The sequence below is a fragment of the Globicephala melas genome, chromosome 3 (genome assembly GCF_963455315.2).
Source record: "Globicephala melas chromosome 3, mGloMel1.2, whole genome shotgun sequence".
Classification (NCBI taxonomy): Eukaryota; Metazoa; Chordata; class Mammalia; order Artiodactyla; family Delphinidae; genus Globicephala; species Globicephala melas.
In genome coordinates this window covers 3,996,769-4,012,555 of record NC_083316.1, presented here as the reverse complement: position 1 = coordinate 4,012,555, position 15,787 = coordinate 3,996,769, and the positions used below count along the sequence as shown (strand labels likewise).

The window sequence follows — 15,787 nt, the reverse complement described above, 5'->3', positions numbered from 1 at the left end:
CTACCTACTTACCTATCTAATTATCATCTATCTATCTATTCTATTTATCTATCTGTAGACTTGTTTTTTCACTTTTGTATTTGAAGCATATGCCATAGTGTATATTATTAGGGGACTTGATGAATTTTAGTTTTGACTTCATATTGAAGTCTGAAGGCCAGAATAATAAAAGTATTATGAAAATTTTAGGTATTATTTAACTTTTATAAGTGAGTTCCAAGTAAGTTCCCTGAAATATAGAAGTATTCCTAAAGTGACTTTCTGCCTTTGCTCACATAGATAAATATATATATATATATATATATATTAAAACAACAAAACACACAGACACACACATACTGCCACACATGCATGCACCAAAACAAATAAAGCAAAACAAATAAGCAGACAAAAAATGAAACAAAACAAAACCCAAACTGTTTTACAGAAATACGTAAGGCCGAGTTTTAGGTGTGAAATGATGAAGCCAGATCTAAAAAGTTAGCTATAATTTTTATATCCCCACTGCTTCTGCAACGGTTTCCATGTTAATATTTCAGCAACTGAGGAAATAAATCAAATCAGTCTTGCTTAGGACCAGTTGGTCCATATTTGTAACTTGATTTTCATTGTGAATATATTGTAACAAATATCTGTACCAGCCTGAATGTATTTTAACCTCATTGTTTTGGTTAAGTGACATCTTTCCTGGAGGAGATAGAGTAAGACATCCTCTTTTATATTGAGATATTGTCACATCTAGGTGATTATACAGTTTCAAGTCGTGACCCTAGCACCTGAACTGGCAACTTCACACTGAAGCTGAATGCTTCTCCAAAGAGTGTCAATTACAGAGATGCTATAACATTTCTGGTTTCCCTGATTAACCGTAGAGGGTTAGATGCCTTTTCAAAGGGGGTGCAGTGGAGGGAGGACAAGGCTTCGCAAGAAAAGTGAGGCCCCCTTAGGGAGGTGGCGTGTGTGGGCTTGAGCTGCAGCACCAGGTGCCCTAGATACAGGCAGGCTCGTTACAAGAAGAACAGGACAGAGAAGCTGGGGAACCCAGAGGACACAGGTTCTGTAAAGCACTCCTCAGCATTACTTCACGCATCTGCAAGTATTCTTAAGTCCAGCAAAATTGGCGCTCAGCCCGTAAGTGGAAAGAAAATAAGAAAAGATAATTGTACCAAGTATATCCTTCACATCTGCCACTGTGGTGTCACCAGAGAAATCCATGAGTTGAAGTCATTGTCTTCCAAACTCGAGCAATGTATAATTGATTTACTAAAAGAAGAAACATTCCAGTACAGTTTACAAAGATTCCAGAAAAGAATGTTGACACAGAAGTTGGGCTGCGGGGCAGGGCTGGCTGTATAACTTGTGGAATCCACTGAAAGGTGCAAAATCATGAGGGATTTCAAGTTGGCTGCATCAGAGAATTAAACCAAGAGGCGGACCTTCGGAGCACCAGGCCCTGGGTGAATGGGAAGGTCACACACCCAGGAAGCCAGTCCTGGGGCTCGTTTATTCCGTCACTCTGCTAATTAAATGAACTGAAATACTCACTTCTTTAGCATCCTGGGAGTTAAGCCATTTCACTTATACGGACCACCTCAGTGACCACGGACCTTTTCATTCCCTTGCTAACCTGTACACTACTGGGCATTAATATTTTCAAGGCTTGTATCTAAGAGATGAGACAAAAATTTACTGCCCCCTTTCCTGTCACTGGCAGTGTTGCCATAAGAAGATCATTAGTCATAAATTTCTTCTGGTGCATCTTCTCTGTCATTTCTACCAAATGGATGCAACCAAATGGATGCAGTCACCCGCTTCGGTATCTTGGTCGTAAAAGAAGCAGTTTTGATGATAGGTTTGTAGAGGGTCAGCAAAGTGTCGGCAAAAACAATACGACCATCCAAATATCAAGCAGAGAGGAATACAGAGGGGGGCTACACGGGTACTGGGGTGGGGGGCATCCGATGACAGTATGTTTTATCTACACGCTTACTCTGCATTCCTAGAGTAATACTGAAGAGAGAGGAAAAGTGTTCGTTTGCCATCTGGAAAGTATTTCCTCTCGTTCCACCTTCAGTCCATGGTCCAGGAAGGCGTACAATTAGTATCTGTGCTTCGAAAACTAGAGAGATAAGATAAATGACAGGAAGAGCCACTCCATTTAGATAAACTGAGAAATAGAAAGGAAATAAATAGCCGTGTGATTCATAGTTCACGTTTCAAAAGCAAGCGATAAAAATGCCTGATTCTCCCTCAAATGAGCCGTGGGAGAGCCGCACGCTGCCCTCTGTGAGAGGCCCTCCTCCTTGCAGGGCGCTGGCCTCGCTCAGTCCCAGGGGAGCAGCTCTCGAAGTGCTGACGCGCCATTATTTGGCCGTGATGCTCCTGCTGGCCGGAGCCTCGCAGACGTTTTGAGATCCTCCTCCTCCAGCTAGGAGGCTCCTGGACTCCCAGGTCTCTGCCTCGCGGAGATTTACGAGCTGGGACCCCATCCGCGACACCGTGCGTGCGCGCCTTCGACGCGCTGCACGCACACGTGCTTGGGGAGGGCTCAGGAGGCAAGGGGTTCCCACCAGCGGAGCAGTTTTCCTGTTCTTGTAACTTACAAAGGAGAAGGGCTGTGGATTAGGCTATTTTAAAGTCTCCGCTTCGCGGTCCTTTGGCGAGCCTCCTTCACTTCACGTGGAGCTGGAGACGGCACATTGCACCCTGCTTCATCCTCCCTGCCCCGAGTCAGACGAAGAGGTGGGAGGCTGAGGACTGCAGCCACGCAGTGTGGCCACTGTGGCTTTGTGAGGCCGTGGAGAAGCAGGTGGACACGCGGCTCGAGAGGGTCATGGACGGCCGCCTCGCAGGAGCAGTCTAGTAAGAAAGGCAAGGGTTCTCCTGCTTGGACAAATAAAGCTTGGGTTTGCTGCCCACTTAATCAGGGACAAAAAATCATCGGTATTCTGGGCAAGAGAGAAATGTATCTCACATTTCAGAGGACAACAAAACAACTTTTAAAATTAAGATCTATTTTCCCAATTCAACTGTTAAAATGATTATCCACAAGGACTGAGGCATATAATACAGGTTCATTCTTCTGTGTTTGTCATTGATCGTTTTGCTTCACAGACTAATAACTAATGTGAATTTGTTTCTCCTTTTGCAGCAAAAAATAAAACAGCCAAGATTTACTGAGTGTTTTAGCACATGTACTGGGCTAAGAGCTTTTACGTGGATTCCCTCAACAAATCCTGACCTTGTGTTGCCCCGATTACGTACAGGTGGGAGTACCAAGGTGGCAGCTCAGCTCACACCTTCAACCAGGTGCGAGCTGGCAGGCATGGGCTATGCTGCTCTAGCCCCTTAGCATGCTAAGTCCACTCCACCAAAGGACTTGGATGCAGAAGAGCTGTGGGCTGGGAACTGGGAAACTTTGTCCCACCCGGACCATAGACACCTGCGGGCTGGCTTGTCCTCAGGCTCCTGCAACTGGCTGGGGGTGAAGAAGAAACCCTGTAGGCGCCCCTCTTGTCCTCCTCAGGGGTCTCCCAGCAGGGACGCATGGCATTAGTTTCACTGCCAGCTTTCTATTGTCTCCCAAAGCTTTCTCTTTCAGAGGAAATATAAATATCAAAAAATATGAGATGTATAAATCAAAGAGCTCAATAAGGTGGGGGCCTCTGGGTTTTCTGGGGTGATTTGGGTGCCCTCGCTGTGTTCTCCACAGGCTGTTCCCATGCACCACTTCCAGTCTCCCTGAGACTGGTCCTGTTGCTCCTGAGCTGTGCCTTTTCTTTGCACACAAAGCTCTTGACAGAGTTTACTTGTAAAATTCTACACCAATGAGTTAAGTACAGAATATAAGATGTAGAAGAATCCAGAGACCTTGTTGGCTCTGGGTCCCTGACAACCAGGAAGACAGGCTGTAGGGGGTGGGGGGGAGGAGGCCAAGGGAGAGAAACAGTGGGCTGAACAGGGGACCTACTGGAAAAACTAGTAGCATACAAATATATATATACGTTTATAATCTTGCTTAAGGAAACCCAACACCCATTTAAAAATCTTTCTTGGAAGGAGTCCATCAGCATGAAGGAGAAGGAGAGACATAACTATGAAGGTTCCTGGGGAGAAGCAGGACCCTGGTCCAGCGTGAAGGAAGGAAGGCAGAGTGACGGGGGTGTCTCAGGCGGCATTGGTGGGAGGAGGGTGTGGCCATTGCCTCAGCCCATCTCTGAGGTCTGAGGTCCTGGGCCAAGAGTGTGAGCTGGAGCAGAAGAAAGCTGGAGGAGACAGGAGGTGATGTAATATCACTGTCCTGCGAGGGACCAGATGCCCAGGGAAGGGTGAGAGGACTGCCTGCCATCCTGCACGGCCAGGGAAGCTGATGGCCATACATTCAGAGTGAGAACGTGGGCTTGTGAACTTCTGGCAGCATTAAACTCCCGAGCTCCACAAGCAGCAGAGTGAGTGATGAGAGAGGTGTCGCCAGACTGGGTTTTCTGGGCAAGTGGAGTTGGACAAGGGGGTTAAAGCCTGGACACCTGGTGGGACAGGAGGACACCTCGAGCATGGATCTATCTGGGAACCCAGGAGCTGCAAAGACAAAGAGGCCATGGCCAGGGCAGGGTGTTTAGAAACAAGGTCTCACAGGGGCAGCAGGTAGGAAGCAGGAGAGGGCTCAGCTGCTGCAACAGAGACCACGGAAGCACAGCTCAAACATGGGAGGGAGCACTTCCCCTTCACATGGAGGGCTGGGCTGGAGACATGGGGCGGAGGGGGGCAGCTCTGCCCCAGGGAGTCATCAGGGATGCTGTCTTGTGACTCCACATGTTTTGTCGGGTCTGGAGCTGACTAAGGCCAGCTCTGCTACTGCTCAGGAGAGGGGACAGGAGGGGAGGAAGTAGAGCTTCTGCAGGACTCCCTTGAAGGCACCTGCATCTCTTCGGCTTGCATCCCATTGGCTGACGATGATCTAGGAGGGGGATGGGGAACGTCCACCAGGGCGTCCGTGCGTGAGCGTGAGAATGTGTGTGAGCGTGGGTGTGTGAGTGTGTGTGTCTGGGGTTCTATTAACAAAGACAAGAAAGAGGAAATTTGCATGGAGGAGCGCTGCCTGGCAGTCCTTGCTGACGGCAGGAGCGAGAGGCTGGGACAGGACTGGAGAGTCAGGGAACGTGGTCACTCACGTGGATGCTAATGGCCACAGGTGGCTCTGATGACCGAAAGCGTCTGATGAGACCTCAGTCCCTAAAGCTATGGCTCATCAAGAATAGTACAAGCTCTCTTACTCTTGGGGCAGATCTTGAAGGAGGCTGGCCTAGGGCGGGTACTTTACGTGAGAGTCACGTGGAAACATACAAATAAGGCTTATTACAGATTACGAGAGAGTTGACGAAGCAGCGTCTTATTTCTCAATGGCAGCATACAAACAGGACTGGCTGGGCTCACCTACAAGACCCCCCAAGGGAGAGTGGGGTCACAGAGCTTCGTACTTAGGGCATACGTCTGTGTGTTTTGTCTTTGTCAACTCACAGCTGAGGAAACCGAGGCATCAGGAGGTGAAGCCACTTTCCCGAGACCATGCCACAGGCCTGGAGTTCTTGCCCTGACCCATGGGACCCTGGTTCATCCCTGAATTCTACAAGCATTTATTGAGAGACAGGTGCAGCTCTCGTCCCTCAGGATACGACAGTGGACAAAACTAACATCTGACCCTGGAGAGATTTTCTGGAATCAATGAGCGTGAAAATTCTGTACCAGGAAACAAGATTTATATAAACAGACACAAGAGATGATGATGATAGTCATGGATAATGGTTGAGAATAAGGACAGTTTTGCCCGACCACGTAAGGTATGCTAGAGTTCTATCACTGAAATCCAATAACCAATAATCCAATCCAATAAGTGACCTTCGTGGAAAGTGATATTTCTGGTGCACTTACACGGGACCAGACACTGGTAGAAGCAGCCTGCCATCTGGGGTAACACTGAACAGACAGCAGCTGGGCATCACTTAAATGCCTCCCCTAAGGGTTCAGGACAAGGAGGAAGCCCAGGAGAGGGAGGGAGGGGAACCCCCAGCTTTCTCCCCGCACCATGGGGCAGAGGCCGTCCTCGGAGAAGCATCAGTTGCTGGCTACCGCGGCTGCCTCTGCTTCCCCTGCCCCCCAGGGCTGCCAGCCACTCCTGCATCCTGGGCTGAGTCCTGCACGGTTTGGAGATGCAGAGGGGCCTATTCAGGGTGTCCCAACCACCACTTCTCATCCTAGTTATGGGATGCTTAAAATCACGAAGCTGGAAGCCGAGGAGTGGGTGACTTAGCCCGGGGCTGGGGTCAGTGTTCACTTGAGTCCACTGTAATGAGCTTCACCAAGGCTACCTGGGCAGCTTGGACTACAAGGGGATGAGCCACTCACACGACCCCAGGGAGAGATTCCATGCAAGAACTAAACATTCCCAATCAGCCTGAGCTTTAGCATTCCGATGGGTTTAGTCCCAAGTCACCAGTAACTTTAGTTTCCCCTGCACATAGAAGTCACACGCACAAACACACCCCTCTTAGACTAAATTAGTGAGGTTTTTTCGGCTTTTCAACACGGTTAACTAGTTGCCTGAGGCACCCTGGATTCCTCTGACTTAGCAAGAACTCGGTGCACTGTGGAAAGAGAAGCCCAGTGCCTGCAGCAGTGCTCTTAACATCCTTCTCCCCAAGGCTCCTTGGAGAGGTATGATCAGAGGTCACAGTGAGGTCCACGCTGTGTTACCTGGAACACAGGTGCAGAACCGGCTGTCCGGGGAGAAGGGGTCAGGTTGGTGCAACACCTCAGCGGACCCTGGGAGCCCTGGCTGTCTGGCCCCTTGTTTCCTTCGGACGGGAGGTTCATTTTGCAGAAGTGGTGCTGTGCTATGTCTTCTCTTGGTTGGCCAGGGGCTTCATTTCGTAAACCATCCTGGACGGTGTGCACTGGGTGTGTCGCTTCAGGCACAGAAGGAGCCCACAGTGGCTGAGCTCCTGTCTGCCGTCCAGCCCTGCGTAGACCATGGGGGCGCCCGGCTGGCTGCAGGATCGCTGACAGGTGAAGCGAGGACCAGGTTGGGTATCAGTTCCAGGAGCTCCTTCGGTCCCAGAAAAACCCCCAGGTGGGCCTCCAGTGCCTCGGTGGGTGATGGGCCTGAGGCGCTAAATTCCTTTTGCAAATACCGACCCATCTCTCTCTCTCATTACCAGGCTGTGGGGCGTGCTAGCCAAGGAGTCCGGCTGAGTCGGGCCACTGGCCCTCTGAGGGAGGACACATCTTCCCAAGGAGGCCCCGCGCCCCTCACAGCGGTGGGGGGCAAGGTCCGGGCCTCTCAGATGCTGGTCTGTGTCCTCCATCTCTACCCTAAGTGAGGGACCAGGGACCCACAGACTCAGAGAGAAGGGAGACAGTGCCTCCCTCCCTCTTGGGTGTTACTGTCTCTGGGGGAGGCATCTGGCTCTCTGCTTTGAGGCTCAGCTCAAGCAGAGCCATCTCCTGTGCATCTTTAAAATCAAGATGTATGAGATCACATGTGTTGTGGCGGGTACCTCCGCTGTCTGAAGGGTCTAGTGGGCCTTTCATCCCATAAATACGTTACTCAGATGATCTCCACAGCCCCTCTGTGAAGATGAAGCAAGTGAGAAGCAGACAGACTACGGACAAGCCCAGGGAGTGATGGCTGAGGAGGGCAGGGCAGGACCACGGCTGCCTCCCAGGGGTCCTTCCCAACCCCCGTGTCAGGGAACCTGAGCTTTCTTCAGTAACGTGGAGGGGCGGCAGTACTGGGGACAGGTGAGTGGGATGACAGAGCCCTGCTTTCTGTGGCCCGTCCCACAAGTGTGCAGCGTCCACATTCCCTCTACAGCCTGGACAGGCCTCGCCAGCAGGTTCTTCTAACAGGTTTCACTCAGTAAGAAAAGGAAACGCCAGCGAAGGGGATAGAGGCTGCGAGGGAAAGCGTTCCTATGTCCACAGCACACCATCCCTCCCACAGCCTGCGCTGAGTAAGACAGAACAAGCGCCGTCTACTGCGAGACCTTCGCTCCCACTGACAAGGCTTTGCAGGCTGTTTCCAGCCCCGGCGCCCTTTATTTGGCTCACCTGTTCAGGCAGTTCTTGTTCCTTTTGCCTCTGCTGTCACGGATTATGTGGCAGTGGTTGGTACTTCTGTTCCCCAGACTCAGGAGCACCAAGGCCTCAGCATTATATCTGCAAAACCCTGCTACCCATTCAGAGGAACATGGCAGTTCTTACCTGGGGGGACAGGCGGACACTTTGCAAGGCACGACCCCTGTGACAGGCCGGGTGTCGGGGCTGCAGAATGATGCGTTCACCGGGAACCTCAGGTCTCTGTAGCAGCCTGCTCTCGTGGTCATCTGCCCTGTGAGAGAGTGGGGTGCACAGTGAAGACTCACAAACATGCCCTGTGGTAAAAGGCAGACGAAGAGCTCATGAACTCTCCTGAAGAAAATCTTTACTGTATTGGCACGTCTTTGCATTAATGGCCTTGGGCTGACTACTAATATTCTACTTTTCTGGCCTGTCTTGGTGATTTCTATCAGTGAATTGCATCAATTCTAAGATGGCTTGTATCTTCCCCCTACATTTCAACATCTTGGAACGTGTGTCTTGCTATGGGTGCCAACATATATTTGACAAAACAATCTTTTGGTTCTTTTCTATTGTTTCCAGAATTGGAAACACCAGCCATTTTTTCAAAACAAACCCATATTAAGTACACTCACTTGTGCTTCTAAGTGAGAGGGCACAACAGGAAATGATCGGTAATAAACCAGAAAGAAATACGGACAACAAAGTGATAAGCGCTTCCCCACCAGAGAATTCACAGAGCAAAATACCTCCAGGGTTGCAGCTGGATGGTGACCTTTTCACAATCATGGCTTGGATGTTGCCTCAAAGGAGGTCAACGGAAATGAAAGTTGGTCTGATTCTCAGCTCCATTTACATCCCCAGGGCTACTCAGGCTTTCTGAGCATCCCTCAATATGTTCGGTATTTCAATTCATTAAATTTACTAAAAAAGGTACCAATGGGGCTTCCCTGGCAGTCCAGTGGTTAAGATTCTGCCCTTCCAATGCAAGGGGTGCAGGTTTGTTCCCTGGTTGGGGAACTAAGATCCCACGTGCCATAGGGCATGGCCAAAATATAAATAATTTTTTAAAAAGGAACCATTACTTACAGCAGGGTACCTAGACTAGTCAAAATCACAGAGACAGAAAGTAGAAGGGTGGTTGCCAGGGGATGGGGGATGACGGGGTGGGGAGGTGTCTCATAGGCAGAGTTTCAGTTTGGGAAGATGGAAAAGATCTGGAGATGGACGGTGGTGACATTTGCACAATATGAATGTGCTTAATACCACTGAACCATGCATTCAAAAGTGGTTAAAATGGTACATTTTATATCATATATAATATATATCATATATTTTACCACAATACAAAAGGACTGTAAATAGATATATATCTTGAAGGATGAAGTTAAGGAGTTCATTCAGTGAAAAGGAACAAAAAAAAGAAAGAAAAAGAACCAAACCAGTGTTGATTTTAAAAATTAACACAATTAATATTAAGATTTAAAATGATTTTTATTGTAGTGCTTGGAAAATGGATGGAGTCCTCCTGTCCGTGAGGCCCATCTGTTTTACTTCCTCTGCAGTCAAGGCTGCACTGCTCAGAATGACCTGCATCCAACTTGGTCCCCACAGGCAGATGACCAGAGGTGTCTCATAAAGGAAGGGACCCAAGACATGGTTTCAGAGGACCAAAGCCACAGGCTGGCAACTCCAGGCTCAACAGCATCTAATGCTCGGTTCTCTATGAAACCGAGTCCCTTACTCGAAGAACACTAAAAGTCTCGAAGATATACGTGGAAACAAGTTTGACATTTGGCTTTGCTTTGTCAAAAGGAATAAGGCAAGTCGATGGGGAAAGTTCCCTTCTCTAGAGAATCAGTTCCCTTGATCAGTAGAGGGAAAAGAGCCCTCCTGTTTCCCAAGCACAGATCTCATGCGTCTGAGCCCCAGACCACTTCCTGCCTTGGGTATGGCCTGTCGGTGCTGATGGAGGACAATCAGAGGTGACACAGGACCCTTGTGGTTTTGTGCGATTATTCAGCTCTCTGCCAACGTGACCCAATCATATTTTAACCAAGTTAAACAGTTTTCATTTGATGCACCCCAGTGTGGATTTCACAACTGTATCTTCCTGATTTTAATGGTCTCTCATCAGGAACAGCATATTTATAAAAGTGACTTTGATAAAGGTCATGGAATATTTCTGCAGAAATCTAAGAAAATTTACTTAAACATGTTGAGAATCTTGAAAGTGAGTATTTCTATGAAAGAACAAGATTTAAGTCACATACAGCAAGGGTCCCGGAGCAGTAACAGGAAGAAGGTCAAGGTGAACCTCAATCCCACGAGGCAGAAGAATGATAATAAAAAAAGAATATTTCCAGGCTCTGCTAAGACTGAAGCCGTGGCATTTGTTCTAATATATAGATTTAGTAAAATCAAAGATGGGCTTGGTGACCTGTGTAGCAAGGCCATGGAGCCCTCGTGGCCACAGCTCTCCTGGGGACGGGGGGAACCAAGAGGCACGTCAGGCAACACAACCCACTGACACCTGCTGGGCTTCACTGTGGAAGGAAGCACATATCGGAAATCCATCTCTTTCAGTGTCCTTGATGTGGTACCAAGCCAGCTGTGTGCCCTGTCACTACGTCACACACAGAACAGACGCAAACGCGCAGTGATGGGCACTGGAGGAGGGTCCCTCACGTCTTACACTCCAAGCCTTGCACAGGTTCGCCCTCGTCCACTTTCCTGGAGGTGCTTTCCTGGGCATCACCCTGACTGCACGTGGCGATGGATTACTGACCCGCCCCCGTCTCCTGCCCTGCACCCGCTCTTAGCCCCGATGTCCCCAGGCTGCCTCCTGGACTCACAGACCTGGCCGTCTAACAGATGCACAAATACATAAACATCCATTTCAAAGCAGGCTTCCTCCAGCCCCGCCTGTCTGAGGTTCTGTGGTCTCTGTGTGGTCAAGGGATCAGTCTTGTAGTCCCCTGCCCCCCACGCCCATGCCTTACTCCAGGCATTCCTCCTTCAAGTCCAGCTGTTGGACTGATACCACGGATACTTCCTTCACACACGCACACACACACACAGACACACACGCTCATGCCACTCCCAGGTTAAAAGTCTGTTTTTCTCTTTTTAAGCTGGAGACTTCCCAGCCTTGTCCTCCAGCTCTGCTGCATCTCTCTCATGCCGACAACCCCCCTGGTCCTCTGACTCCCAGTTGTCTCTCTACCTGGAATACGGTCCTCCGCTGCCACCCCTGACACACCTGGCAGAAGTCTTCTTATCCCTTTAAGTCAGACCCACATCCCCCTGCCTCTGAACTCCCGTGCTCCCTGACTTGAGAGCACATCTGAATCCTCTGGTAGTTTAAACACAGAATCCTGGCCACCTCAGAGCCTTGGATTCAGCAGGCGTGGGGTGGGGGCTGTGGATTTACATTTCTAACCGATGCCCAGGTGCTGCTGGCACTGCTGCCCTGCGGACCACACTTTGAGAACCGCGCTTTATACAATACCCAAGGCCACCACTTTTATGTCTCAGGTTACAGAGCTGTGACATACACGTAGTAAAAAATAAATACCTGGTCTTTGACCCTGGCTCTTGGCACACAGCTCCTAGAACCTTTGGAGTGTCTGAGCCGGCGGGTGGCGGGGTCCCTTCACAGCTTATGGACGGGGCTGGACCCCAGAAGCATCAAGGCATGATTAGAGGGTTTCAGCCCAATCCTGGGCCTCTGGGGAGGGGAAAGGGGCTGGAAATTTAGTCCAGTTACCAATGACCAATGATTTAATCAATGCTGTGTAATGAAATCTCCATGGAAACCCCTAAACAACGTGTTCAGAGAGCTTCCAGGAGGATGGCACACCCTGGCTTCATGGGGTCCGGAACCCTTCCCGACCTCTCCCTGTGTACCTCTTCATCTCGCCGTTCCCTGGTGTCTTTTACAATAAACCAGTGACAGTAAGTAAGTAAAGTGCCTTCCTTAGGTCTGTGAGCTGGTGTAGCAAATTATTGAACCTGGAACCGGGGGGGTGGGTAGGAGAGTATAGAACCCACAGCTTTGTAGCCAAGTCAGACAGAAGTGTGGGTGCCCTGGCATGCAAATGGCATCTGAAGTGGGAGCAGTGCTGTGGGACTGAGCCCTTCACCTGTGGGGTCTGATGGTGACTCTAGGTAGTTAGTACCGGAGTTAGATTAATGCAGGACACCCTGTTGGAAGCTGGAAAATCCGGCAATGCTGGTTGGTGTGGACAAAACCCACACATTTGGTGTCCGGAGTGTTGTGAGTAAAGACAGTTCCTGCCAGGCTAGCCCAGGTTTGTGCTCATTTGTCCTAGAAAAATGGTAAGCAACCCTTTTGCCTCTCAGTAGCATCCAGGTTTGGGTAAGACATTATATGGTGAACCTAATGTCAAAGTTCAGTGGGCATATATGTGTCATCCCTTAGATCAAATTTCCTGAGAGCGGAGAGTCCAGCCTGCCTGGATTGATCTGCTCCCACACTTATTAGGCAGTTTTTCAGCCATCGGCCAATTTCATTATATTCAGTAACTTCTAAGCCCCGGCAAGTTAATACAGTCAGCTCTCCTGGTCCAAGGATTCCGAGTCTGCTGATTCAACCAACTACAGATGGAAAAAAATCAGAAAAACAATCCCAGAAAGTTCTAAAAAAACAAACTTGGATTTGCCTTGTGCCAGCAACCATTTACCTAGCATTTACAACTATTTAGGTAGCATTGACATTCTATTAGGTATTATAAGCCACCTAGAGATGATTTAAAGTGTGTGGGGGGATGTGCATAGGTTATTTGCAAATACCACCTCATTTTATATAAGGGACTTGAGCATATGCAGATTTTGGTATCCATGCGGGTTCCTGGAACCAACAGGGAAGGATGACTGTAGTGAGTTAATAATACTTGGCAAAAAGAATCATCCAAGTAAGGGTATATTCTCTTCTTTATACAGTACTTAGGATGAACTAGGCACAGTGTTGATGACTGACCCATGTATCAATGCAGAGACGAAATCTGAATCAATGTTTTATGCGTCTACTTTTCCACTTGCTAACAGGGAATAAGAGACTATTAAATTAAAAAAAAGAAACACATGTCATTTTAAAGCTGTTCTGTAGGGAATCTTGTGAACTCCACTAAATTAAATCCTGCGAACTCCTCGAAATTAAGCCAGATAATCTTAATGACCCAATTTACATGAGGACCTACTGAACAAGAGTACCAGTTTCTAAAACTGCTGGTTGTCAGTTCTAATAGTAGAGAAGGAAAATTAATCTTTTCTCTCCACTTATATGATAATTTAAAAGTCAATTTTTTTTTTTAAATTCTTTAACCAAACTCTTCTGGCTTTTTAGGTGTGACTCTATGAATAATGTCTTCAGTTTGGTTTCCAGTTTTGAGATTGAAGACTTGTGAAATTCAATGCTTATGCTCAAGTCTTAACAAAGAATCAGGCCTTAATGATCACTGATGGTCCTGAGTGAGGTACAGGCTCTCTATCAAGCAAATAGGAAATTGTTTTTCTTTGAAATAGAAACATAACTTTACTTTATTAATGTATTCATTTTTCTTTCTTAGTGGAGACATTTGTTTGACCTTGGTGTCAGCCAAGTCCCAAACTTTTACAGGTTAATCGGATAAGAGGGAAATCTAGATCTAGTCATTCATGGAATAATTTAGTAACAATGTGATAGAAAAAATATAACCCAAAGAAAAACACTGAATTTGTCCAATGCATGTCCAAGTTCTGACTCTGCCAGTTAATTTTTTTTTTTTTTTTTTTTTTGTGGTACTCAGGCCTCTCACTGTTGTGGCCTCTCCCGTTGTGGAGCACAGGCTCTGGACGCGCAGGCTCAGCGGCCATGGCTCACGGGCCCAACCGCTCCGCGGCATGTGGGATCTTCCCGGACCGGGGCACGAACCCGTGTCCCCTGCATCGGCAGGCGGACTCTCCACCACTGCGCCACCAGGGAAGCCCTGTCAGTTAGTTCTTTTAGCTGGTGACATTGGAGACCTTTCATTTTTCTTAGTGGGACACTACTGACATTTTAGGTGCCAGCATTACTTGTGCAGCACGGTTGTCATATCATAAGACTTTTAGCAACCCTGGATCCGCCCACTAGATGCTGAAAGCAACCCACCCCCACTCATCATGGCAACTAAAATGCCTGTGCACATTTCCAAATGCTCCTTCTGAAAGACAGTACAATCTTCAGTGGAGGACACTGATGGGCCACAAGCAGATAAGGAAGAAAGGGAAAATGTAGAGTGTTGCCTGGAAATTTTAAGCAATTAGTGGAAGTAGGACAAAACAGGAGAGTGGTCATCAGGTTCACAGCAAAATTCATTTAAGAAAATGACAATGACAAAAATGCTATAAAACAGAATTTACGGTGTGTAACTAAAAGTAAGATTCAGAGGTTATTTTCATGGCCTTAAATACCTTATATTGATAAAAATAGGTATGAATGGAAATAAATGAAGCCAATACTTAATTACAGCGTTAGAAGAAAGGATAGATCAAGGAAGCAGAAAGAAGGAACTGATATAGATTGGAACAAAAGTCAGTATATTAGAAAATGAACAGACATCAATATATTTGGATGCAGACAAAAATGTGAAGCAGAAGTTAATATGTTAGGGGAGAGAAAATGGTGAATCCAGGAGCTGATGTTTTGGGGGAGGGGGCTACCCTCAAGCATAACAACCTACAACCCAGCTCACTCCTCTCTTTCCTGCTCTTCCCTCAATTACAGGGGCTCCATGTCAGCACTGCAGTCTTTACATCTCTTGTCTATGAGGCTGTCGGGGAGATCCCACCAATGAGAAGTACGAGCACAGGATGTGGACAGAGCCACAGCATCATGTCCCTGGCAGAGAGGATACACACTGGCTTTGGCAGATGTGAGGTCTGCAGTAGTCTCCAGACATTTTCCTGGGAAGCACCTGCTCCAATGCTGGCTTAACTCTAATCCTTACCAGGAATTTCTGGAATGTTCCACACCTTCCACCTCTTTAATAGCCAGAGCAACTGAGAGCTACATGGGTCTGTCTCTGACCTTTACTCCTCCAACTTCTCCAGCTATTCTGTAAGTACATGATCCTTTATATTAAAAACCTTCCTGCTTGAAATGCCTAGTGTGTTTTCTGCTTTCCTGGCTAAACTGTCACTGACATAGTAACTTAATGAAGAAAATAAACAATAAGCACACATACACAAAATAAGAAATGAGAGACTTCCCTGGTGGCACAGTGGTTAATAGTCTGCCTGCCAATGCAGGGGAAGTGGGTTCAATCCCTGGTCCGGGAAGATCCCACATTCCACTGAGCAACTAAACCCTTGCACCACAACTACTGAGCCTATGCTCTAGAGCCCACGAGCCCAAACTACTGAGCCTGTGTGCCACAATTACTGAAGCCCACACTCCTAGAGCCCGGTCTCCACAACAAGAAAAGCCACTGCAATGAGAAGCCTGTGCACCACAACGAAGAGTAGCCCCCGCTCGCCGCAACTAGAGAAAGCCCATGCACAGCAACAAAGACCCAACACAGCCAAAAATACATACATACATACATACATAAATAAAATGCAATTGGTTTGGTGCTGACAATGTTCCAGTTCTATATATGGGTAGTGGTGGCACAGATATTCTTACTTT

General features: G+C 47.9%; 1 protein-coding gene across 1 annotated transcript in view; it reads right to left on the bottom strand.

Annotated features, from left to right (window-relative positions):
• The window catches only part of ADAMTS16 (ADAM metallopeptidase with thrombospondin type 1 motif 16), a 155,237-nt gene that overhangs the window by 42,002 nt on the left and 97,448 nt on the right, over positions 1 to 15,787 (bottom strand). Inside the window, exon 18 of the mRNA XM_060295642.1 lies at positions 8,260 to 8,386. Within this exon, the coding sequence (XP_060151625.1) occupies positions 8,260 to 8,386 (127 nt within the window). The remainder of the gene's footprint in view (positions 1 to 8,259; positions 8,387 to 15,787) is intronic.